Source organism: Xenopus laevis, chromosome 4S, assembly GCF_017654675.1.
Source record: "Xenopus laevis strain J_2021 chromosome 4S, Xenopus_laevis_v10.1, whole genome shotgun sequence".
In the NCBI taxonomy this organism is placed as follows: domain Eukaryota; kingdom Metazoa; phylum Chordata; class Amphibia; order Anura; family Pipidae; genus Xenopus; species Xenopus laevis.
Genome location: NC_054378.1, coordinates 6,258,986 through 6,285,532, shown reverse-complemented (window position 1 = coordinate 6,285,532; position 26,547 = coordinate 6,258,986). Strand labels below are relative to the sequence as shown.

At 42.3% G+C, this 26,547-nt stretch overlaps 3 protein-coding genes and 1 non-coding gene across 4 annotated transcripts; 1 reads left to right on the top strand and 3 right to left on the bottom strand.

Annotated features, from left to right (window-relative positions):
- Positions 1–2,577: 2,577 nt before the first annotated feature.
- Positions 2,578–3,585, bottom strand: lrrc10b.S (leucine rich repeat containing 10B S homeolog). Its single transcript, XM_018259807.1, has one exon. The coding sequence runs from the start codon at positions 3,583–3,585 to the stop codon at positions 2,578–2,580; it is 1,008 nt and encodes a 335-aa protein (XP_018115296.1).
- Positions 3,586–6,830: 3,245 nt separating this feature from the next.
- On the bottom strand, positions 6,831–6,902 carry trnaa-ugc. The gene has a single exon. It is a non-coding gene; the product is annotated as a tRNA-Ala (tRNA).
- Positions 6,903–8,434: 1,532 nt separating this feature from the next.
- pts.S (6-pyruvoyltetrahydropterin synthase S homeolog) lies at positions 8,435–14,143 on the top strand. Its single transcript, XM_018260109.2, has 6 exons — positions 8,435–8,635; positions 9,753–9,832; positions 9,955–9,977; positions 10,589–10,645; positions 12,180–12,250; positions 13,731–14,143. The coding sequence occupies exons 1-6, from the start codon at positions 8,541–8,543 to the stop codon at positions 13,852–13,854; spliced, it is 450 nt and encodes a 149-aa protein (XP_018115598.1). The 5' UTR covers positions 8,435–8,540; the 3' UTR covers positions 13,855–14,143.
- Positions 14,144–14,553: 410 nt separating this feature from the next.
- On the bottom strand, positions 14,554–26,540 carry psmd13.S (proteasome 26S subunit, non-ATPase 13 S homeolog). Its single transcript, NM_001094267.1, is given in 13 exon segments — positions 14,554–14,892; positions 16,397–16,513; positions 18,153–18,233; positions 20,121–20,183; positions 21,359–21,484; positions 21,722–21,801; positions 22,464–22,635; positions 23,583–23,669; positions 23,989–24,032; positions 24,972–25,027; positions 25,128–25,162; positions 25,398–25,476; positions 26,368–26,540. Coding segments are annotated over 13 exon segments (1,137 nt in total). The 5' UTR covers positions 26,469–26,540; the 3' UTR covers positions 14,554–14,796.
- Between the last annotated feature and the right edge of the window lie 7 nt (positions 26,541–26,547).

Below are 26,547 nucleotides of genomic sequence, written 5' to 3'. Positions count from 1 at the left end.
TTCTGGATGTGGCTATTTTTGACCATTGGTCCATATAAAATCTCTCCAGTTCAGTTAAATTTGATGGCTGCCGAGCATGGACAGTCTGCTTCAAATCATCCCATAGGTTTTCCATGATATTCAAGTCGGGGGACTCCAGAATATTGTACTTGTCCCTCTGCATAAATGTCTTTGTAGATTCCCAAGTGTGTTTAGGGTCATTGTCTTGTTGGAATATCCGACCCCTGCAGCGGAACTTCAACTTTGTGACTGATGCTTGAACATTATCCTGAAGAATTTCTTGATATTAGGTTGAATTCATCCGATCCTCGACTTTAACAAGGGCCCCAGTAGTCTCTGAACTAGTCACACAGCCCCACAGCATGATGGGACCTCCACCAAATGTGACAGTCGGTAGCAGGTGTTTTTCTTGGAGTACGGTGTTCTTCTTATTCTGCCTTGCAAATTGCTTTTTGTTATGACCAAATAACTAAATTTTTTCTCATCGGCCAAAGCACTTTGTTCCAAAATGACTGTGTCTTGTCTAAATGATCTTTTCCATACAACAAGCGACTGTGTTTGTGTGAGTGCAGAAAGGGCTTCTCATCCCCCTGCCATACACATGTTCTTTGTGCAAATTGTGCTGAATTGTAGAACGATGTACAGATACACCTGCATCTGCAGCAAGATGTTCTTGCAGGTCTTTGGAGGTGATCTTTGGGTTGTCTGTAACCATTCTCACAATCCTCCGCATATGTCGCTCCTGTATTTTTCTTGGCCTGCCAGACCTGGGTTTTACAGCAACTGTGCCTGTGGCCTTCTATTTCCTCATTACTTTCCTTACAGTTGAAACTGGCAGTTTAAGCCTCTGAGATAACTTTTTGTAGCCTTCCCCTAAACCATGATACAGAACAATCTTTGTTTTCAGATCTTTTGAGAGTTGCTTTGAGGATCCCATGCTGTCACTCTTCAGAGGAGAGTCAAACAGAAGCACAACTTGCAATTGGTCACCTTAAATACCTTTTCTCATGATTGGACACACCTGCCTATGAAGTTCAAGGCTTAACAAGCTAATCCAACCAATTTGGTGTTGCCAGTAATTAGTATTGAACAGTTACATGCATTCAAATTAGCAAAATTACAAGGGTACCTAAATTTTTGCATCAAAGGGATGTTTAAATGCCTACAGATATGCACCCTAAATGTTTCTCCCATTATATTTTGGGCAACAATTAGACTGATTAGAACACAGATAACACATAGCACTTAATACCTCATATATGTTCAATCAAAGCTAGAATATCTATGTAGGGCTTTATAAAATACATCAGGGCCTTGAAGCAGCCAATTCCTGCAGCAATTACTTCCACTGGAAGCAGAGTGAAACCAAGAAGATGATTCCTCATACCAGAGGTTTTAGAAGCCACAAATGAAAAGTAAACCCCAACAGCAAAGAGCTACTGTATATGATGGCGCTTAATGTTCATACATATACAAATAGAAGAATGATGATAGATAGAACGATGGAACAATGATAGATAGAATGATAGAACAATGATAGATAAAGCAATGGAATGATGATAGATGTAACAATGGAACCATGGAACGACAGAACAATGGAACAATAGAATGATAGAACAATAGAACAAACAATAGATAGAATGATGATAGATAGACCGATAAAACTAACGATAGATAGAACGATAGAATGATAGAACAATAGATGATAGATAGATAGATAGAATGATAGATAGAAAGATAGATAGATAGATAGATAGATAGATAGATAGAAAGATAGATAGATAGATAGATAGATAGAACGATAGATGATAGATAGATAGATAGATAGATAGATAGATAGATAGATAGATAGAACGATAGATGATAGATAGATAGATAGATAGATAGATAGATAGATAGAACGATAGATGATAGATAGATAGATAGATAGATAGATAGATAGATAGATAGATAGATAGATAGATAGATAGATAGATAGATGATAGATATATAGATGATAGATAGATAGATAGATAGATAGATAGATAGATAGATAGAACGATAGATGATAGATAGATAGATAGATAGATAGATAGATAGATAGATAGATAGATGATAGATATATAGATGATAGATAGATAGATAGATAGAACAATAGATAGAAAGATAGATGATTGATAGAAAGATAGAACGATAGATGATAGAACGATAGATAGTATGAGAGATAGAGAGAGAGAGAGAGAGAGAGAGAGAGAGAGAGACAGAGAGAGAGACAGAGAGAGAGAGAGAGAGAGAGAGAGAGAGAGAGATGGATGGATAGATAGATGATAGATAGATAGATAGATAGATAGATAATGTCACCTCACACTGATATATTGCTTTAACTTATATGTTTTTCTGTGTTATTATAAGCACAGAAATGCAATCGTATAAGCAGTTTTAAAGAAATTGAGGCTTCCTAGTGGGTGAAGGGTAGTTAGGCAAAATACATCCATATTCAGGAAGGATTGCCCCATCTGTGGATGTTATGGCTGGTTTTATATTGCCATTAATGTTCCTACATCACTAAACCTCCTCCCCAGCTGATGATGCTTATTTCTACCACTGGTTATAATACCGTCCCTCATCGGGATAATATTCTTCATCCTCCATGTAGTCCTGCTCCTCCTCATACTCTGGGTAATAGTGATCATTGGGGTTTTCCACTCTTTCCTTAGCCTCTTCCCTCTCATAAAGTTCTTCTTCATGTCCCTCTTGCCCTTCTTCCTCACCCTGTTCAGCTTCCTTGTTCTCTGCTTCCTGCTGCTCCCTTTCTCTCTCCTCTTGTTCTTCCTCCTCCCTTTGTCTTCTCTGCTCTTCCCGCTCTTCCATAAACTCCTGAGCGCCCTCTCCTACTAAAGTCACAGTCGCTGCCACCTTGGGTGGCGATGTCACAGGGTTGTGGTCATAAGCGAGCAAACGCAGTCCCTTCATTCTACTCATGTCAGGGAATTCCGTTATGCGGTTTTTGTCAAGATCTAGAATTTCCAGGCCATGTAAGCGCAGGAGAGCATTGGGGACCCTGTCGAAGCGGTTTGCATACAACCAGAAGCCTTTCAGTCCGGGCATGGCAGTTGCTATTTCGCTTGGAAGCCTCTTCATGCGGTTATCCCCCATCTGTAAACAGCGCAGCCCGGGCAAACTCAACAGCACCCGTGGAAAGTGATATAGAAAGTTGCGTTCAATCCATAATATCCGCAAACTCTGAAGTCTTGCGAAGGACATAGGAAGTCCTTGCAGGTGGTTGGCCCCTATATACAGGCGACCAAGCTTTGGCAAGGAGCACACAGCCTCTGGCAACTCTGCCAGTCTATTGGCATCTAGTGCCAGTGTTCGCAGGTTTTCTAGTTGGTAAAAGTCATCAGGCAGTTCAGTTATCATCGTTCCAGTCAAGTAAAGCTTATTAAGGCTCTCAGACAGGTTACAGATGGATGCTGGAAGACGTGGCATCTTACGACCACTAAATTCCAAAATGCCATCACCGGTACTCAGTTGTTCTTCTGCACCCTCGGGCAAAGGCTCATCTGCACCCTCACCAGAGGCCCCCTTCGGCACAGAGCCCCCCATTAGAATTCAGTAGTCCACAAAGCCACCAGGAGCAGATCAGTGCTTCCCACAGGGTTACCATCAGCAAGAGAGTATTACAATCCAGGGTAATGCGCACCAATTCATGTGTAATGAGAGTCTCATGGAGCACAACTCAAACAGGAGCAGGGATCAGAGATGGTCACAATAATGGTGTAAGGGCACCCTGCGTGAGGGTCACAGTGGCTGTCATTCCCACCTCCCTTCAAGAATACTTTCTCTGCCAGTGAAACTCAAGCAATTGCAGTTAAATATTTATTGGAAACTTCTCAAGTTCCCACGGTGTAAAATGCTCTTTGTGTACACAGCATATGTAGATTACTATATCTCCCCCATGGGTGATCCTATCAAATGTGGGGCCCAATTGGGACCATGTTGGCGGGGCCCCTAGACAAAGTGTTGCTGGCTACTGACACACCAAGTATTTAGGAAAATAAGGGCATACAGGCACAAAATAGAAAGGAACGGGGCAGACAAGGTAAGAGAGTGAGAGGGATGAAATAGGGGCACATAATAGGGGCACACAGGGTAAGAGAGAGAGGGAGGAAATAGGAGAGTGGACTGGGCCAATTAGTTTGGGGCTGGGCCGATTCAGCTTGGGAGCAGGCTTGGTTGGATTGGGGGCAGGAAGGGCCTATCAAGGTTGGAGGAAAGCTGGGCCTATGAGAGTTGGGGGCAGGCTAGACCTATGGAGTTGGGGGATAGGCTGGTTTATCAGAGTTGGGGGTGGGCTGGACCTATGGATTTGGGGATGGGCTGGACTCTCAAAGTTGGGGGCAGGCCAGGCAGCATCATGTTCTGAGGGAAATATTATCTGTGCTGCCCTGTGGTGCGGGGCCCCCAGAGGTGCGGGGCCCTTTTGGGCCCAATTGGTCCAATAGGCCTAAGGCCAGCCCTGATCTCCCCACTACTATAGTGGTATAGAAACCTAAAGAGAGGTTTCTCGAACACTAGCTAGTAGTCCGTGGCATAAAAAGCTCTTACTGGGCCCCATAGCAAATTCAATTTGTGGCCCCAAAACGTTAGTAAGTTGACCTATTGTACCAAGATATATGAAAGTTGCTCATTAAAGGAGAAGGGAAGTCGTTAACCGATTGGGGCTGCCAAATGTTAGGCACCCCCAAGTGAATATATTGACTTACCTGAAACCCCGAGCCGGTGCTCCTATCAGCAGAAAACTGCACCGGGCCGGGGTTATTCCAGTGAGCGCCACGGACTGATCCACTTCCGGCATCTTCTCGCGGCTGTGCATGCGCGTTAGAGTGAAAAGCCGAATTTTAAAGGACCAGTAACATCAAAAAAAACTTTTCAAAAATGTATTAGTATGCATCGTGAAAAAAAAACACCAAGACAAATAAAACGTTAAAATCTTTATTAAGAAATAACTTACCGAAACTCCGCTTCTACTGTTCCTTTAATATTTTAAAATTCTAGGCGGATCTCCTTTTGAAAAATGTAATAAATAAAATATTGCCTGGCATATCTCTCAGCACTTTATAGTCAGTTTATAATACTACCAGGCACAGATCAAAAAGAAAACCCAAAATCTACAACACTGGCACAGTGGTACATTGTTCCGATGCTGTAGAGTCTATTAGCCAGAAAGTCACTTTATTGCCTTTTATTTATATAGTGGCAACATATTCCACACATTTAGGGGCAAATTCACTAAGATTCGTAGTTGCGCCAGGCGCAACTTCGCCGCGCTTCGCCACACTTCGCCAGGTGTAGTTTCGCCAGCGCTCCGCAAATTCACTAAAATTCGAAGTTGCGCACAGGGGTAGCATAAGGTTGTGAAGTTGCGCTAGCGTTGATTCGCTAAATGAAGCGAAGTTACGATAGCGAAGGTTAATTTGCATACGGCGCCAAATTCAAATTTCAATGGAGGAATACATAGAATCACTACAAATGCCTGGGAAACCTTCAAAACATCAAATAAAATGTTTATTTTGCCCTACACATGTGCCCACTGTATAGTTAAGTTGCCATGAGTCAGGAAATGTAGGGGGGAAGGAGGGGAGCCCCAAAAAAATTCTCAATCTTTTTCACCCATAATATAGGAAACACGCCAGCGTTTTTTGGGACTTAGAAAAAATCTGAACTTTTTTGGAAGCAATCCCTATCTACTCTATTGCGCTTCGCCTGGTCTGAGGTGGCGAAGGAAGTCTAGCGTAAAAGGTAGTGTTCAGTACAATGCGAAAATTCGCCAGGCGTAAGGGTGCGAAGTAACACTAGCGAATCTACGCCAGCGTTCGTTAGTGAATTTGCGCAGTAATGAAAATGCCCAACGCTAGCGAATTGACGCTAGCGTTCGGCGCTTCGGCGCTTAGTGAATTTGCCCCTTAGGGTCTGGCCAAACGAGCAGATTCAAGGAGATTAGTAGCCCCAGCGACAAATCTCCTCTTCTTCGGGGTGACAATCTCCCCGAGGAAAACGAGGAAACTTCGGGCGACTTCGAAAAATGAAGTGCGGCAGGAGGCAGTTTCGGAGAGATTGTCGTCCCGATGAAGAGGAGATTTGTCGCTGGGGCGACTAATCTCCCTGAATCTGCTCATGTGGCCAGACTCTTACAGAGATTGTACATCATTCACATGAGTCCCCATTGGAGCTGACAATCTAAAGTACCTATAGAAGCCCACATAAGCAAAATGAGATCCTACAGTCCACATAGGGTCGCCACCTTTTCCGGAAAAAAATACCAGCCTTCCTTTATATTTATTTTTTTCCCTATAAATAACAGTGGGATCAACCATTATTTTTACCAGCCAGTTGGCAACTCTAAGTCCACTTAGAACTGGTCAAAAAATGGCAAATAACTAAAGTTACTCAACAGCAAATAATGAAATGAATGTAAAACTCTTTAAAGCACTTTTATCTGGGAATTCCAACAATTGTCCAGCAGATGTCGCTGCAAGACAAAATATTGTGGTTGAGTTAAGCGTAACCACAGGGATTGAAAGATTAAGCAGAATTATAATTTATAGATGAGACCGTCAAAGGAATTGAATGATAGGAGAAGTGGGTTAAAGTTAATAAAGTCCAAGGCTGCAGAGGTGAAAGAAGGAAGACAGGTGAGCAGAAGCCGCTACTAGGAAAAAATAGCCAGTTGAGATTTATTGTAGATGGCCTAATATTTAGCATGAGGTGCATGACAACCATAAAATGTACAAAGAAAGATGAATATAAATAACATTTTTTTTTTCTTTTTAATAAAAGCATCAATAAAGTGGAGATGCCGGGGATTGAACCCGGGGCCTCATACATGCAAAGCATGCGCTCTACCACTGAGCTACATCCCCTACTCCTTGATTTCACAGCTGTTTCTACACTTCTTTAAGTTCTATTTCTTTCAATTAACCTTGAAAATGATGTCTAAAAAGATACATTTACAGCTGCAACTACAATGTATAAAGTGCAATTTCAGGTGTAAACTGACACTTTTTAAAAATAAATCCCCCACCTCTGTGTTTTTACATCTAGCACGGGTCTGATTAAAAGGCGTCGGTTGTTCTCTGCCCTGGTGGTTCTTAGTATTGAAATAATGTAGCAAGATCTAAAAAAACAAACAAATGCTTTTGTACCGAAACAGGTCCTCTCCTGTTAATATTCCTGTATTTTGTTCAAATGAAGGCAATTAACTGTTCCTTTAAAGGGGAACTATCATGAAAATGTGATGTAAGCCTCAGCATACTGAAATAAGGAACTTTCTAAATAGAATCAATTAAATATTCTGTATTGTTTCTGAAATAATCAAGTTTATCTTCACTATTCCTCTCTCAGCATCTGTTTCTCTTCATTCTGTCTTCATGCAGCAGTTGGGTGTCAGATATTCACTGACAGTTAGATCCAATATATCTTATAGGGGGGCTCCTTTTGCCTAGAAGATGTATTAGAGCTCACTCTATTAAACTCACCAGACATCATGTCTCTCTACATGCAGGATTTGTGCAAAAGGCAGTTATTTTGTTAGATGTTATTTGAATGAGCTCTAATACATCTTCTAGGCAAAAGGAGCCCCCCTATAAGATATATTGGATCTAACTGTCAATTAGTGATGGGCAAATTTGTCCCCTTTAGCTTCGTCACGAATTCGTGGGAAATTCGTGAAACTGGCAAAAAATTTGCGAAATTATTATTTTGATTGTTGCAGGCGTAAAAATGGGCGCCATCGTCAAAGTTGACGCCAGCACCCATTAAAGTGAATGGGCGTCCGTTTATGATCGCCAGTGTCTAAATTGGCGCCGGCGTCAGAACCGACACCGGCATCGAAACCGTCGCCAGCGTCAAATTTTTTTGATGCCGGCAAATTTTCTTATTTCAGTTTGCTGAAGCTTATATTAAATTTTAATTTTTTGCGATGGCTCTTCTTTTAATTAAAACCGATATGTTGGTTCTGCTTCCAATAAGGATTAATTATATCTTAGTTGAGATCAAGTACAAGCGACTGTTTTATTATTACACAGAAAAAGGAAATCATTTTTTTTTAAAAAAAAAAATTTGGTCTATTTGGATAAAATGGAATCTATGAGAGACGGCCATTCCATAATTCAGAGCTTTCTGGATAACGGGTTTCCGGATAACGGATCCTATATCTGTACTGCATTTTCCAGAGAACATCTATTAAAGCAGCCACTGAAAGCAGTGAGATCGCTGGCCCGATACTTGTCCTTCCCTATTACTGTAACCTAATTAAAAGCATTGCTGGTTGGTGATTTCTCAGAATTAAAGGGAGAATAAAGCCTTAGGATCACATGACGCCAGTAAGCCAGGATGCAGACTGCTTATGTCAATAAGGAAGCAGATTTGCCGGCCAATCAGAATCCTGGATTGTAAGCCTACCCTCTGGCTGCTGATCAAAGAGCAGATGAGAAGAGCAGTTTGTGTAGCACAGACACAGTACAGTGTGTAGTGGTTTGGCCGCCGTTAATATTCTTAATATGCAGAACTGTGACTTAATAATGTCGCACCCGGAGCCTCGTATCATCCAGATTTCACGCCGTTTGTCTTTCAGTGCAAGCCATCGTCTTCACAGGTTAGTGTTCCAGCTTCAGCTTCATTTATTAAAGGGGAACGATTGTTTCATTATTCCTCTCTCAGCATCTGTTTCTCTTCATTCTCTCTTCATTCAGCAGTTGGGTGTCAGATATTCACTGACAGTTAGATCCAATATATCTTATAGGGGGGCTCCTTTCCTAGCAGATGTATTAGAGCTCACTCAGATAACTGATTCCAGTACAAACAGAATCTAACAAAATAACTGCCTTTTGTACAAATTCTGCATGTAGAGAGACATGATGGCTGGTGAGTTTAATAGAGTGAGCTCTAATACATCTTCTAGGCAAAAGGAGCCCCCCTATAAGATATATTGGATCAATGAATATCTGACAACCAACTGCTGCTCCTCGTGAGGCAACTTCGGGCGACTTCGGAAAACGAATCGCCGTGTGTGCTTAGCGCCCGTGATTTTTCATTTTAGCCAGCGCAAGAGTGAGGGAAGGCGTTCGGGGAGATTGGTCACCGCAAAGACGAGGCCATTAGTCGGCAGGTGACTAAATTTCCCCGAAACGCCCAGTGTGACCTAAAGGTGGCCATACACTGAGAGATCCGCTCGTTTGGCGATGTCCAATGATCGGATCCTAACGAATAGTAATGGATGGTCGGATCGCGGGACCGCATCAATGAATAGATGCGGCCGCCATCCAACGGGATTTTTTGTCCCATTCGATCGAGATCTGGCCGACTTTCGGCCAGATGTCGACCGGTGAAGCCCGTCGGGGGGCCCCATACACAGGCCAATAAGCTGCCGACACGGTCTGTTGGCAGCTTTTATCGGCCCGTGTATGGCCACCTTTACCCTTAGATCTACCAGGCAGCTGTTATCTTGTGCTATCTGGTTACCTTCCCATTGTGATATCACTCCAACTTGCAGTACAGCAGTAAAGAGTGACTGAAGTTTATCAGAGCACAAGTCACATGACTGGGGGCAGCTGGGAAACTAACAATATGTCTAGCCCCATGTCAGATTTCAAAATTAAATAAAAAATCAGTTTGCTCTTTTGAGAAATGGATTTCAGTGCAGAATTCTACTGGAGCAGCTCTATTAACTGATGCGTGTTTTCCCATGACAATATCCTTTTAATGTTTTGCAGCAATTCTCTGAGCGAAGAAGAAAACAAAAGAATATTTGGAAAGTGCAACAACCCTAATGGCCATGGTCACAACTACAAAGGTGAGGAGGGGGGAAAGCAAAAAAAAAAAATTGTTGGTGATAAGGAAGAGCTAATGGTGCAGATGTAAGTGCCATGTAAACAATGGGTTGATCTTAAAATTCTCCTTCTTTGACTTTTTCAGCAATTGTCACAGTCCGGGGAAAGGTGAGTATTAATCTCACCAAGTATCTGTCATACGGGGTTTGGCTAGATCTCAGGCACACACACTGGCCACATTCACAGAAATCCTATGCACACAAAAGGCAACAATGCACAAAGGTGAAGAATCCCAACAAGGTTAGAGCTGGCCATACAGTGATAGAGCAGCAGGATTTGGCAACCCATGCAGTGGATCAGATCAGGCTGAGCCAATCGTTTGGCTCCCAGGCCATAAATTGGATCATAAGGGGGCCTATGGGTAACCCCTTAGCATCAATGCTCAGATGCAGTCTTGCAAACCTGCAGGGTAATATTCGGCCAGACATTGATCGGAAGACACACTACAAAGGCCAACTTGTTCTGGAAAGGCCAAGTTGGCAGCTTTTATTAGACTGTGTATGACCTGCGTATAAATATTACACATATAGTGTTTTAACATGTCAAATCATTGATCATTGGTTATATGACACGACTGAGCACTCATTATAACTGATGACAACAGACAGTACAGAATTTAGGAGGGCTGTGCAAGACAAGATGTAGGTAGGGATGCCATTGCAGAGACCTAAAAACAAGTTATGTCCTAACAATTTAAATATTTGTGCTCCTTCTTTCAGATTGACCCCATAACTGGAATGGTTATGAACCTTACTGATTTGAAACAGTACATGGAGGTAAGTAAAGGTGGCCATACACGGAGAGATCCGCTCGTTTGGAGATGTCGAGGTGGGCAATATTGGGCTGATCCGATCGTGGGCCCTAGGGGGGGCCCCATACACAGGCCAATAAACTGCCAACTTGGTCTGTCGCAAGCTTTTATCGGCCCGTGTATGGCCACCTTTTATGTATATTTGTATTTGTATAGTACTCCTTGAGGGCAAAGCATTGTACAGCAGAACAATCATTTAGTAGAAGAAACAGGGGGCCATTACAATAAGTACAAATAAATATAAAAATACCATCACATAAATAAAAAGTATGGTTACATTACATATAAGTGGATCGCTCCGTGGTGCTCACTGTAATAACCCCGGGCGGTGTAGTTTTCTGCCGATAGGAGTACCGGTAAGGTAAGTTAATATAATCATTTGAGGGTGCCTAACATTTGGCACCCCCAAGTGGAAGAAGTCTTTCCTTCTCCTTTAAGGCAGAGACACACGGGCAGATTCGGGGAGATTAAGTCAACCGATGAGAAATCTCCTCTTCTTCTGGGTGACTAATCTCCCCGAACTGCCCTCCCCTACCTTCCCGCCGGCTAGAAACTTCGGGCGACTTTGGAAAATGAATCGCTCCGAGTGCCATCCCGCTGGTGATTTTCATTCTAGCCGGCGGGAAGGTAGTTCGGGGAAATTAGTTGCCCTGAAGAAGAGGAGATTTGTCGCTGGGCGACTAATCTCCCCGTGTGTCTCTGATCTAAGTGGAACTGGAGATGAGGTTATTTGGCATAAACAGTGAATGAACAGTTAGAGAGGTAAGAAGAGAGCCAAGATGCAGCCTGGTTACTGATACCAAACAATTGCAGAATTTGCATGAGAGAGTGGTCAGCCATATCAAATGCAGATGATAGGTCAAGGAGGAGAAGGATGGAGAAGTGACCTTTGGCTTTAGCAAACTGGAGATCATTTGTAACTCTGCACAAAGCAGTCTCAGTGTACAGGCCGGAAACCAGGTTGATGAGGGTCCATCGGATCATGGGTGTGTAGAAAGTGAGTAAGATGGGAGAACTCTATACGCTCAAGCAGTTTGGAAGCAATCGGTGGCAGTGAGACAGGACGGTAACTTGACATACAGGACTGGTCAAGTGTGGCCTGATAGAAAGTGTGCTATTAAAAGAGATATATAGCCACTCAAACTTATTGTAAAACTGCTCAGAGCAGTGCCGGGCCTGGCCAGCCAAATAGGCACACGCATGCACACCAGTGAGAGTAGAACTAGTGCAACAGAGCAAACGCTCACATTCGCCAAAAGGGCAGAGAGGGGACCGGATTAGGGAAAGTGGGCAGAGGAGGTACGTGTCTGGCGCCCCCCAGCTTTGCACCCTAGGCATGTGCCTACTCTGCCTACCCCTAGTTCCGGCCCTGGCTCTTGAGACGTCTTAGAGTGTCATATAAACTGCAAGAGTGCTCAGAAAAGCAAAGACTGACCTTTAAACACAGACTGCAAAAACCTAGCAGGAAATGTTTAATTATAAACCCTCTTCTCTCCCAGGAATGCATCACAGTTCCCCTGGACCATAAAAATGTGGATAAAGATGTGCCTTACTTCCAAAATGTTGTTAGGTGAGTCTCACGGCAATAAACATGTTGCGTAATCAGAAATAAGGTTCTTTTGTGACCACTTTTTGCTGTTTGAGATGAAGCACCGTTTAAAGTTCCTATAAAGGGATACTGTCATGGGAAAAAAAAAATTTTTCAAAATGAATCAGTTAATAGTGCTGCTCCAGCAGAATTCTGCACTGAAATCCGTTTCCCTGCTGCCCCCAGTCATGTGACTTCTGCTTTGATAAACTTTAATCACTCTTTACTGCTGTACTGCAAGTTGGAGTGATATCAACCCCTCCCTTCCCCCCCCAGCAGCCAAACAAAAGAACAATGGGAAGGTAACCAGATAACAGCTCCCTAAGAGAGGAACTCCACGATTGCCGTCACGTCACCATGTGACGCGACGGATGTTCTTAAAGGGATCCTGTCATCGGAAAAAGCATTCTGCAGAATATAGTGCTACCCCAGCAGGATTCTGCACTGAAATCCATTTCTCAAAAGAGCAAACAGATTTTGTTATATTCAATTTTAAAATCTGACATGGGGCTAGACATTTTGTCAAATTCCCAGCTGCCCCCAGTCATGTGACTTGTGCCTGCACTTTAGGAGAGAAATGCTTTCTGGCAGGCTGCTGTTTTTCCTTCTCAATGTAACTGAATGTGTCTCAGTGAGACATGGGTTATTACTATTGAGTGTTGTTCTTAGATCTACCAGGCAGCTGTTATCTTGTGTTAGGGAGCTGCTATCTGGTTCCCTTCCCATTGTTCTTTTGTTTGGCTGCTGGGGGGAAAAAGGGACGGGGGTGATATTACTCTAACTTGCAGTACAGCAGTAAAGAGTGATTGAAGTTTATCAGAGCACAAGTCACATGACCAGGGGCAGCTGGGAAACCGACAATATGTCAGATTTCAAAATTGAATATAAAAAAATCTGTTTGCTCTTTTGAGAAATTAATTTCAGTGTAGAATTCTGCTGGAGTAGCACTATTAACTGATTCATTTTGAAAAAAATGTTTTTTCCCATGACAGTATCCCTTTAAGATAATAGGAAGTGAAGAAGAAATTGCAGGTAAGAACTACATTAATCGGACTGTTGGATGAAAACTCAGCGTGTCGGCACCAGCCGCATCGTGGAGTTCCTCCCTAACACAAGATAACAGCTACCTGGTAGATCTTCGAACAACGCTCAATAGTAAAATCCAGGTCCCACTCAGACACATTCAGTTACATTGAGCAGGAGAAACAACAGCCTGTTAAAAATTTTGATTTTATTAATAAGTTTCGACTAGTCGAATTTCTAATTTATGGGAGTTTAAAAAACTCACATGAATTCGAAATTCGACCCTTGATAAATGTGCCTCATCATAAAGAAGAGAAAACGGCAGTTTGTAAATTTCTTTGGCTGAATCTGTACTGTTTTGTAAGGGAAACATCAGAAATGACATTCATAGACAGGTTATACCTATTTATAATTGCTTTTTCTGGTCTCTCCCCTGCAGTACTGTGGAAAACATAACTGTGTTTATTTGGGAGGAGCTGCAGAAGAGGCTGCCGGCTGGGCTGCTGTATGAGGTGTGCGTGCATGAGACAGACTCCAACAGTGCCATTTACCGCGGGGAATAAAAAACAGAAAGCGACAAGTCTCAACCAATGGAAGATGATGAAGATTACCTAATGGAGACGGCAACGGTTTCTGTTTGACTGTTAATTGGCCTGTATGTACATGCAGGAAAAGAAACAACCTATCTTCTTACCTATCTGCTCCACTCCGTGATGTTACTGCATCTATAAACATGCTCTGTGCTGCTGTCACTTACTGAGCTTAGGGAGCCACTCACAATATACAGTACACATAGAATAGAAATGTCACAATATAAGGCTGATTAGTAATTAATACACATAATTACTACATGGCAGCACAGAAACCAGTGCAATTAGCATCAGAATTGAATAATCAGCAAACCTGTAGCATCGGCTTATATTACAGCCAGGGAAGCTCATTTTCTGCTGGATAATTAGTGACGAGCCCTAAGCTTAGCTTCTCAACAGCCAATCAGAGCCCACTGAGCATGTGAGTGTCACAGACACTTTCCAAGATGGTGACCCCCTGTGACAAGTTTGAAGTCCTGGATCATTGCTGCTATTGACAAGCTGTATATCAAATATAGCATTTTTAGCCACTTATTTTTAGGGTTTTGTTCTCCTTTAATTATACTGACTGCAAATTACACTGCAGGTTAAGCCCCAGTACAAGAGAGAATGGCTATACCCAATATGTGCGGTTTGAGGTCACTCGCTATAATACAGAAAAAGAACAAGAGATTTACAGAAATGGTTTATTTCTTGTTGTGATCTCGGTGCAGACACACATCCCATATTATAACAAAGAGGCCGTTTCCTATTGAAAAAAAGCCACAAATAAAACAGGTCAGATGTTTCAAACATCAGGTGGGACCAGGCTGCTCCCATTTTACTCCTTTATTCCTCCCCCTACACTGAAAGCGGCGTCCCTTAATGGAGAGGGCACAGGTGTAGTCTCTGCTTTATGATACAGAGAAGAGAGATTTACGTCAAGATGTCATGAGCTTGGTGTTCTACAAGCATTTCCATACTCTTCACGTCTGTGCACCAGTGCTCTAGGCGGTCTTTCATTCCCTTGATCTAAAATAAAGAAATACATGCAGTCAGAATTTGTGCTAGAAATCAATTATATTACATAAAAATTATGCTCCCTGTAAAGCAGGAAGCAATGATTCTCCAAGGCTACTCCGTCCCCACAAGGTCTCTGTTCTGCCATGCAGATGATATAAAGTGGAGTGAACAAGATGGCCACAATAATAATAATAATAAATATATAAAACCTGACCCTTGCTATAAGGTTTCCCCTTGTCCTGTTGCCGTTAAGGGGAACTATTGCGAAAATTCATGCTGACGTAAGAAACTTTCCAAATAGAATGATTTAAATAATCTGCATTGTTTCAGAAATAATCAGGTTTATTTTCTCAGCATCTGTTTCTCTTCATTCTCTCACATGCGGCAGTTGGGTGTCAGATATTAATTGACAGTTAGATCCAATATATCTTATAGGGGGGCTCCTTTCCTAGCAGATGTATTAGAGCTCACTCAAATAACTGATTCCAGTACAAACAAAATCTAAGAAAATAACGGCCTTTTGCACAAATTCTGCATGTAGAGAGACATGATGAAGCTTATATTAAATTTTAATTTTTATGATAGTTCCCCTTTAATATAATATAAATTGTGGAAATATATATATATATATATATATATATATATATATATATATATATATATATATATATATATATATATATATATATATATATATATATATATATACACACACACACACACACACAATCAATTAAAAATCCTGCATGGTTTCTGAAATAATCAAGTTTATCTTCACTATTCCTCTCTCAGCATCTGTTTCTCCTCATTCTGTCTTCATGCAGCAGTTGGGTGTCAGATGAATGATCCAATATATCTTATAGTGGGGCTCCCTTTCCTGGCAGATGTATGTTAATACAAAAATTAGGGATGCAGCGAATCCACTATTTTGGATTCTTCCGAACCCCAGAATCCTTTGCGAAAGATTTAGCCGAGAAGGGGAAAACATTTTTTTTTTTTACTTCCTTGTTTTGTGACAAAAAGTCATGCAATTCCCCTCCCCGTCCCTTATTTGCATATACAAATTAGGATTCGGTTTGGACAGGCAGAAATATTTGGCCAAATCTGAATCCTGCTGAAAAAGGCCGAAACCCGAACCTAATTTCTAGAATCAATTGCAGACATTAGTCCTGCTCCCCTTAACAAACACACACAATATTATTATTTACTAAAGGTGACCATAGACGCAAAGATCCGCTTGTTTGGGGACATAGCCAAACGAGCTGATCTTTCCCCGATATGCCACTAACGGGTATGGCTATATCGGGGGTAATCTGAACGTTCGACCCTATGGCTGAACGATCGGATTACGATGAGAGCGCAATGGGCTCCGACGGGACAAAATCAAACCTGTCCAATCACCGCCGGACGAAAAATGTTGGGACTCTCCACACACGGTCCGAAAATCGTACGAATCCTCTATTAGTACAATAGGATCTTTAGGCCACCTTAAACCTCTTTGAAAGATATTTACCTGCTGTAGATCTAGGACCCGTGGCTGCACCCAAGTGATGTGCACTCTCTTGTCTACCTCATCAATACTGCCCCGGAGCAGCCCCACTGACAGGGCCTTCATCACCAGAAGCTCCACCTAGAGAAAACCACAGTACCTTTAACTCAATTCATTGCCAGCGGCTGCTTGGAACCACAACACTTTCTTTTATTCATTTGAATGGAACATGGAGATCTACATCCGCTGGTAATTTAAATTTCATTTCATTGGCAGGGAAAGGGTTACTGCATTATGGAAAGCTCTTTCACAATATGATCTGATGCCAAGAGAGCAGGTAGGAAAGAATGTAAAGCATAACCGATGTTGCCGGTTTTCCAGAATGCTTGGGACCTGGGGTTTTCCAGATAACGGATCTTTCTGTAATTTGGATCTTCATACCTTAACTCTACTAGAAATAAACCCAACAGGCTGGATCTGCTTCCAATAAGGATTACTTAGGGTCGGGGCACACAGGCTGATTCTGGGAGATTAGATTCCAGCCGACAAATCTCTTTTTTGGGGTGACTAATCTCCCCCCGATCTGCTTTACCCTGCCTTCCACCGGCTAAAATGAAAACCGCCTGGGAGCAGGCACTCGGGGGGCTTGGTTTTCCGAAGTTGCCCGAAGTTTCCTAATGAGGCAATTACGGGCGACTTCGGAAAACAAAAGTCCTCTGTAATTGCCTCATGAGGAAACTTCGGGCGACTTCGGAAAACAAAGCCCTCCAAGTGCCTGCCCCCAAGCGTTTTACATTTTAGCCGGTGGAAGGCAGTTCAGGGAGATTAGTCACCCCGAAGAAGAGGAGATTTGTCACCTGGCGACTAAGCTCCCTGAATCTGGCCGACTCTTAAATTTGGATCAAGTACAATGTTTTATTATTACAGAGAAAAAGGAAATCACTTTTTAAAAAGTGGATTATTTGGATAAAATGGAATCTATGGGAGATGGCCCTTCCATAATTCGGAACTTTCTGGATAATGGGTTTCCAGATAACCGATCCTATACCTGTACTTGGAAAAGGCATGGCCGTGTACAATATTAGCAATGCTCATACTTAACTATTTAAAGGTTAGCACACAAACAGTAAAGGGTTAGACTGGCAATAATATGGAACAGATGTGTTGTACGAATTCCTTGATCCAGCAGCATATTCAGACAAAATTAGACCCCAAATATATCAAATTATTTAGCTGCCTGGTTTGGCTTCTAGGCTTTGTTTATTTGCCTACACCTGCACTTCAGTTCCCAAAAAACCATGCGTGGAGCCAGACTTTCATATGATGTGACCAGTGGGGTGGAAAGCAGATAACCAAAGAGCTGGGATATCAGAGGGTATATCTGACAGCATAAAGATTATGCTTGAGCAGTAATACAGCAGCCCTGTATCAGTAAACTGCCAATCCAAGCCTTTACTTGCACTTTAGTAACTAATTGGTAAGAGGAAATTAATCTCTAGGGGGTGATTTGCCTTCACTGATTCAATCATACAATTTGACACATTTATAAAGTGCATTAAATGAACAGGTACTTTATTTTCATTGCAAAACACACAACTGAAATTCGTTCAGATGTACCTGCTTTAACACATTCATTAATATTAGAGGCACATGCCATAAGGCTAAGTGGGTGGAGGCAGTTTAGTGAGAACATATGGTCAGCAAGAGTGAAAGAATGATTAAAAAGTAAACTCTCAATATATAAACGAGCTACAGAAGCCCAGCTTGTGTTAATACTTACATCATTAACAATGACCTGTGCGCTCTTAGCGATTTCTTCAAAGGTGAGCTGGCGGTGATTGGCAGGACGTGTAAAGGTCATCTAAGCAGAGAGGGGTAGATTGAATGGGATAATTAAAGTACCAAACAACATTATCCAACCTGTTCTAACCAGTAAGTGCCTTCTGCCCTAGTTATCCCCCCAGTAAACTACTATTCCCAGCATCCAATCATTAGTCTAAGTCAGGGGTGCCCAGGACGTCGATCGCGGTCTACTAGTAGATCTACATCATGGTCCTGGTAGACTGCGACCTGGGGCCCCCGAAGTGAGCGAGAGAGGGTTGGCAGGCTGGGCTGAGAGCAAAGGGTAAGGACATGGGAGGGTGAGCGGGTGGCACAGAAGGGAAGGACACGGGAGGGAAAGCAGCCTGCACAGAAGGGAAAGACACGGCAGGGAGAGCAGGCAGCACAGAGGGGAAGAACACGGGAGGGAGAGCGGGCTGCACAAAGAGGAAGGACACGGGAGGGAGGGTGAGCGGGCGGCACAGAGGGAAAGGACACGGGAGGGAAAGCAGGCTGCACAGAAGGGAAGGACACGGGAGGGAGAGGGGGCAGCACAGAGGGGAAGGACACGGGAGGGAGAGCGGGCTGCACAGAGAGGAAGGACACGGGAGGGAGGGTGAGCGGGCGGCACAGAGGGAAAGGACACGGGAGGGAAAGCAGGCTGCACAGAAGGGAAGGACACGGGAGGGAGAGCGGGAGGCACAGAGGGGAAGGACACGGGAGGGAGAGCAGGCTGCACAGAGAGGAAAGACACGGGAGGGAGAGCGGGCTGCACAGAGAGGAAGGACACGGGAGGGAGAGCGGGCTGCACAGAGGGGAAGGACACGGGAGGGGGGGTGAGCGGCCGGCACAGAGGGAAAGGACACGGGAGGGAAAGCAGGCTGCACAGAAGGGAAGGACACGGGAGGGAGAGCGGGAGGCACAAAGGGGAAGGACACGGGAGGGAGAGCAGGCTGCACAGAGAGGAAGGACACGGGAGGGAGGGTGAGCGGGCGGCACAGAGGGGAAGGACACTGGAGGGAAAGCAGGCTGCACAGAAGGGAAGGACACGAGATGGAGAACGGGCAGCACAGAGACAGAATGAAGAGAAACAGATGCTCAGAGAAAAATAGTGAAGATAAACTTGATTATTTCAGAAACTGTACAGAATTTTTGATTTATTGTATTTAGAAATTCTTATTTCAGTATGCTGAAGCCAATTTTAAATTTTCATTTTTGTGATAGTTCCCTTTTAATATAATATTGTAAGAATACGGAAATATAGTCAATTGCTGCAAATTTGAAGATACAACCTTCTATTCAGACTTCAGTACATTAAAGTACAGCATATTGAGGAGTGTGCTGGAATGTATGGAAAATATGTCTTAAGGTGGCCATATACGGGCCGATAAAAGCTGCCGACAAACCGAGTCGGCAGCTTATTGGCATGTGTATGGGGCCCTCCGACAGGCTTCCCCAAACAATATCTGGCCAAGAGGCAGCCAGGTGTCAATCGGGCAGGGGTAAGATCGCAGACCGCATTTGTCTGTTGATGCGGTCCCACAATCCGCCCATACACCTTTCATTATAATCTGATTGTTGGGCACTAGGGCCCACGATCGGATTAGCCCGATATTGCCCACCTCAAGGTGGGCATATCAGGGAGAGATTCACTTGTTTTGTGATAAACCAGCGGATCTGTGTACAGCCACCTTTAGACTCACATGTCTGCCTGTAAAGGACCTTGCACACCTGTGAGACCATTTGAAGCTGTTATATGAGGAGAAGCCATTTTAACAAAGCCCAACTACCTATTTTTACTTGGTAACTGGGTGGGTTTCCCCCACCTGCTGGAGATTGCAGTAAACACATTCATACTCTGGGGAATACTAAAGTAATACATGCCAGTATAAATTTTATAGTCAACCTACAATAGCATTGGCCTTACCTCCATGAGACAAAGTAACTGGATTTTCTTTAGCAAAAGTGGTTCATTAGCAGCAAGATCAGGCTAAAAACAGAACACAGTAAGTAGTCAATTTAAGAAAACAATTTTTTTATTAAACGCGAGAGCCAAACCATAGATAAAAATACATTACAAAAGATGGTGATAGTGTATGGACATAACTTGACTCAGGCAAGAAACATTGCACCTTCTACTTATATGTGTAATTATAAGAAAGCAAAAAAAGGAATGGATCTGTGCATGGAATAAACAAGGAGATAATCCAAACCAGAAAATACAGTCCAATGGCAATGACACTATTAAAAACATCTAGAAATAGGGCTTCCAATTTGTACCTTATGTGTGTTATAATAATGTATACTTTTCCTTTACAATGCATCTAGGGCTGTTTACTCCGGTATGGTAAAGCATTCCGCAGAATAAATATAGTGTTATAGTTTGCACTATTGTGGCTAATCTATTGGCAATACACTGCTTTGGTAGCTTTCCTTCTCCATAAAGGCATCCTGTCATCGGAAAACATGTTTTTTTTCAAAACGCATCAGTTAATAGTGCTGCCCCAGCAGGATTCTGCACTGAAATCCATTTCTCAAAAGAGCAAACAGATTTTTTTATATTCAATTTTGAAATCTGACATGGGGCTAGACATTTTGTCAATTTCCCAGCTGCCCCCAGTCATGTGACTTGTGCCTGCACTTTAGGAGAGAAATGCTTTCTGGCAGGCTGCTGTTTTTCCTTCTCAATGTAACTGAATGTGTCTCAGTGGGACATGGGTTTTTACTATTGAGTGCTGTTCTTAGATCTACCAGGCAGAGATTATCTTGTGTTAGGGAGCTGTTATCTGGTTACCTTACCATTGTTCTGTTGTTTGGCTGCTGGGGGGAAAAAGGGAGGGGGTGATATCACTCTAACTTGCAGTACAGCAGTAAAGAGTGATTGAAGTTTATCAGAGCACAAGTCACATGAATTGGGGCAGCTGGGAAATTGACAATATGTCTAGCCCCATGTCAGATTTCAAAATTGAATATAAAAAAATCTGTTTGCTCTTTTGAGAAATGGATTTCAGTGCAGAATTCTGCTAGAGCAGCACTATTAACTGATTCATTTTGAAAAAAAAATTTTTTCCCATGACAGTATCCCTTTAAAGTAAGAGAATATAAATGGAAGATAAATAGTAGCATTTTTTTATGTAACAAACCCCCCATCATATGGAAAAATACCTGCTGTCCCCAAGCAGTTTTCAGTGCACGGAAAGTCTCCACGTTGCCGCTGTTGAAGGCATAGAGAGTGTCTATGAGCCACTGCCGGTCAGAGTTGCGCAGAGATTCCAGTACTGGATGCATCAGCTGTTTAGGAGATCAAAGAGTTTTACTGAATCATTTGTCTTTATAATATAATCTGTTACCTATCAATATATATATATATATATATATAGTGCATCACTATCCAATGTTCTTCCAGTCTAAATCAGGTAATACAGACTTACTCTACTATAAAAGCAAATATGTATCTTCTATTATATAACTAGGACATAAGCCCAGAGCCAAAAACATAAGCTGTAATGTTACTTTCAGGAAACTTACTAGCTCTCCAAAGTTGTAGACTCCATCTCCCAGCAGACCTGCCAGTCCCAGGGTAAAGGCTCTGTCTTGCTGTTCTGTGACTAAAAGGAAACAGCACAAGGTGACATTTAGCAGTCCCTTATTAATTATTAGGCAACAACACATAGGTCATCAAAACAACCAACATGCTGTGCCATGAAATGAAAATTTAATATAAGCTTCCTCATATTGAATAAACTTTCTAAATACAATCAATTAAAAATTCTGCATTGTTTCTGAAATAATTAAGTTTATCCTCATTATCCCTCTCTCAGCATCTGTTTCTCTTCATTCTCTCTTTCTACAGGAGTTGGGTGTCAGATGAATGATCCAATATATCTTATGAGGGGCTCCCTTTACTAGCAGATGTATTAGAGCTCACTCAAATATTAGTACAAACAAAATAACTGCCTTTTGCACAAATTCTGCATGTAGAGAGACAGGATTTCTGGTGAGCTCTAATACATCTTCTAGGCAAAAGGAGCCCTCCTATAAGATATATTGGATCATTCATCTGACACCCAACTCCTGAATGAAGACAGAATGAGGAGAAACAGCTGCTGAGAGAGGAATAGTGAAGATAAACTTGATTATTTTAGAAATGGTACAGAAAATTTGATTGATTGTATTTAGAAAGTGTCTTATTTCAGTATGCTGAAGCTAAAATATAAATTTTGTTGTTGCAATAGTTCCCCTTTAAGGTTCTGGCCAGTATCTATCTTACCAGAGAGGTCCTTGTGATCTGTGCAACCTAGATAGCGCAATGCATCTTTGTAGTAAGAGGCATGATTTCCAATTGTCTGATAATACTTGCTGGAGAGGTCATAGAATCGGCTGTGCACAGAGGTTACACCAGGGAGTGAGCCTAACATCTCTTCCACTGCCTCAATGGTTTCCTAAAGATGAAAAGATGAAGTTTATTGCTCCAGTCAGACAATCTGCTGTCCACTGATCACTTCTCACCCAAACAATCCCTAGAGCATAGGAAGAAAGTTGCAAATGCTGAAGTGAACGATTTCATAGAACACATGGGAGAATGTTCTTTGGTAGCCAATCAAATGTAAGTGAATGTTTTTAGAAATTAATACAACATACCAGGGAAAAGGATACTTTCTAGCCAAATGGGAGATCGTTTTTTGGTAGCCAATCAAATGTAAGTGAATGTCCTAAGAAATTAATACAACATACCAGGAAAAGGAGACTTTCTATCCAAATTGGAGAATGTTCTTTGGTACCCAATTAAATGTAAGTGAATGTTCTAAAAAATTAATACAACATACCAGGAAAAGGAGACCCTCTATCCAAATTTCCTGTGCCATTGTGCCCAGGAATACAATATGCCACACTCAACATATATCAGGATTTTATTTAATTTTTTTCAGCACAACTGTTCAATAACCGTGGGAAGTTGAGCCTACAAATATGCGGTTGACTATATAGAAAAATTATGTGCTACCTGAACTGGTGGTCTTGCTGTGGGTGCAGAAAAAACAACAACTACGGCTTGGAAAGATCAAACGCCACCTGTTCTGGTGGGCCCTCCAGCATCTAAGAGTGACAATATATAGGTCGTCTCTAGAAAATAGGACGCCACTGCTACAAGTGAAAGCTGAGGGATCATTGTAACCTAATGAGGAGTCTTATTTTCTTATCCTGTAAGTGGAAGTGCATTATGTAAGAAGAAGTTCAATAAAGTTTAAGAGGAGGACGATTTGCTTTCTCCTCCATCCCCTTCAAGCTGCCCAACATTGTGCTGCTTGGTTCTTTGATGCAGTTCTATTTACCAGATATTCAAGTCCCTTGCCATATGAGGCACCTTTAGCATTATCAAGCATCCTCATACCTTTGTGGCCGGCAGCTCTCCAATGTTCAGTTTTAGGGCTCCGATGGCTGTCCTGCACAGTATCACGGCTTCATCACTGCTTTTGACCTACAATCATTACAGAACACAGATCACAGCTTTCTGCATGGACTCATATCAGGGCACAAGTCACATGAGTGTGGGCAGCTGGGAAACTGACAATATGTCTAGCCCCATGTCAGATTTCAAAATTAAATATATAAAAACAAACATGTTTGATGTTTTGAGAAATGGATTTCAGTGCAGAATTCTGCTGGAGCAGCTCTAGTAATTGATGTGTTTTGAAAAAAAAAAAACATGTTTTCCCATGGCAGTATCCCTTTAAATAATATAAACCAGTTTACAGCTAATCTAGTGTACAAGATCATTATAAAAGATAAGCACTAACCTTCTCCCGAGTTTTCTCCAGGAAATTCAGAGCCACTGTGGGATCTACAGAGGAGAGACATATAGCTTATGTCAGTATTATCACATTTTGAATTTAGAGCATAAACCCTCTTTTCCAACATTAGTTTAGCTAATAGGGCCTGTGCTGAACATACTCTTTGCCTGAACAGGGCAACATCTAAAAAACTGCAATTGAAGTCACATTCTACTTCCTGATCCGTATGAGCACAATCAAAACAGTCCTCCATGTAACAAGCTGCTCTTTAAAGGAGAATTCAACCCGTAATAATAAAATAAAAAAAATAAAAAACACTCCCCCCCCCACCCTGGGTAGACCGCCCTCCCTCCTCCCCTCCAGCCTGCCAACCCCATGCAAATGCCCTTAATTTTTTACTCACCCCTCCGTGCAGATTCTGGCCTCTGAGTTCACGACAGCCATCTTCTTTCATCTGACTTTTTCGCCGCATTCGCAGTTGGGAGTAAATTTCCGGTCCCGAACCCCTGTGCATGCGCCGAAAGTCGCGAAAATTACTGAAAATTCCGTAATTTTCGTGACTTTCAGTTCATGAGCAGTTGTTGAGTACTGGAAACTTACTCCAACTGCGAATTCGCCGAAAATGCCGTAAAGACACGGAGATTACCGGAGAAGAAGAAGATGGCTGCTGTGAACTCCGAGGCCAGAATCTGCACGGAGGGGTGAGTAAAAAAAATTAGGGGCATTTGCCTTGGGGGAGGAGGGTCTACCAAGGGTAGGGGGAGGGTTTTTTTATTACGGGATAAATTCTACTTTAATGGACAACCTCATCCTATCATTTCTTTTATAGTTTCAAACACTTTTGAAGCAAATGGACATATATATACGGTATGTGTGGAGCTCAGTTTTTGCTTAGCAAAACTTATAACTGGCACATTGCATTTAAAGGGACAGTAGCAGGTCCAAATGACTTCCATATCTACAAATGCAATGTGTCTGTGCATTCTTACCTGTCATCTGTCTGACCACGTGCAGAATGATTTCTACCAAAGACAATGGGTTAATTCTGAAGATGAAAAAAAAAAAGATGACAGAAAAAATTATAACATAGGCCAACAGTACAGTAAATAAAGGGCCAGACAAAAAAAAAACTGATTTCATCCTACCTGTGCTCAAAATCACTGATAAAGTTCTCGTATATCTGTGGAGAGACAAAAGTTAAGAGGCTGCAGTTTGTTTTAATGAAATGGGATCTTAGCTCCTCTGCAGATATCAATGGAACAAAGCAGAGGGAACCCCAAATGCATTTGAGGGAAAAGTCACAGAAGCAAATGAACATTACTCACAGTGTCTGACATATTATGATTAAAAAAGCAAGAACGTTTGTGTCAGTGTCGCTAGTATTTACGAGAGAATGATTCCGGATGTATGCTCACCTTAATGAGTCCATCTCCTTTAGAGCACTCTGGATCTTGCACAAAGTCTAGCAGTTGCAATGTCAGCTGATGCCAAAGCCTGCAAAAATATGCAAACCATATAACAACCACATTTCATAGAGATAGATATATATATATATATATATATATATATATATATAGATAGAGATAGATAGATATATAGATAGATATAGATATATATATATTTATTGTGTGTGTCTATGTGTGTGTGTGTATGGATGAATGTTGTGTGTCTGTGAGTATGGATGAATGCTGTGTGTGTGTGTATGAATGCTGTGTGTGTATGAATGCTGTGTGTGTGTATGAATGTTGTGTGTGTATGAATGTTGTGTGTGTATGAATGTTGTGTGTGTATGAATGCTGTGTGTGTATGAATGCTGTGTGTGTATGAATGCTGTGTGTGTCTGGATGAATGCTGTGTGTGTCTGTGTGTATGGATGAATGTTGTATGTCTGTGTGTGTGTGTGCCTGTGTGTGTGTGTGTGCCTGTGTGTGTGTGTGTGCCTGTGTGTGTGTGTGTGCCTGTGTGTGTGTGTGTGCCTGTGTGTGTGTGTGTGCGTGTGTGTGTGTGTGTGCGTGTGTGTGCCTGTGTGTGTGTGTGTGCGTGCCTGTGTGCGTGTGTGTGCCTGTGTGTGTGTGTGTGCCTGTGCCTGTGTGTGTGTCTGTGTCTGTGTGTGTGTGTGTATGTATGTATGTATGTATGAATGATGTGTGTGTGTCTGTCTATGTGTATGGATGAATGCTGTGTGTCTGAACTTGTGTGTGTCGGTGTGTATGGATGAATGATGTGTGTGTTTGTCTATGTGTGTGTGTATGAATGTTGTGTGTGTGTGTATGAATGTTGTGTGTGTGTGTGTCTGAACTTGTGTGTGTGTGTGTCTGTGTGTATGGATGAATGTTGTGTGTATGTATAGATGGATGGATGTTTGAATGCTGTGTGTCCGCTCACTTCTTGTTGTAAAGCTCCTCCAGCCGGTGCCAAATTGCCGCTGTCTCAGGGGCCGAGCTCTGGCTTTGCTGCAGCTGTAGGAATCCGGTCACGTCCCTCATCTCTGCGCCCTAAAGATATCAACAGCGATACTGGAAACGTGAGGGGGAATTAAAAAGAACAGATCACCGCTGCCGGAAG

Excerpts from the sequence above, each read along its gene's own strand:
- lrrc10b.S (XM_018259807.1), bottom strand. The coding sequence starts at position 3,585 with ATGGGGGGCTCTGTGCCGAAGGGGGCCTCTGGTGAGGGTGCAGATGAG.
- pts.S (XM_018260109.2), top strand. The coding sequence starts at position 8,541 with ATGCAGAACTGTGACTTAATAATGTCGCACCCGGAGCCTCGTATCATC. Across the intron at positions 8,636-9,752 it reads GCAAGCCATCGTCTTCACAG|CAATTCTCTGAGCGAAGAAG; the intron begins GTTAGTGTTCCA and ends AATGTTTTGCAG. Across the intron at positions 12,251-13,730 it reads TACTTCCAAAATGTTGTTAG|TACTGTGGAAAACATAACTG; the intron begins GTGAGTCTCACG and ends TCTCCCCTGCAG.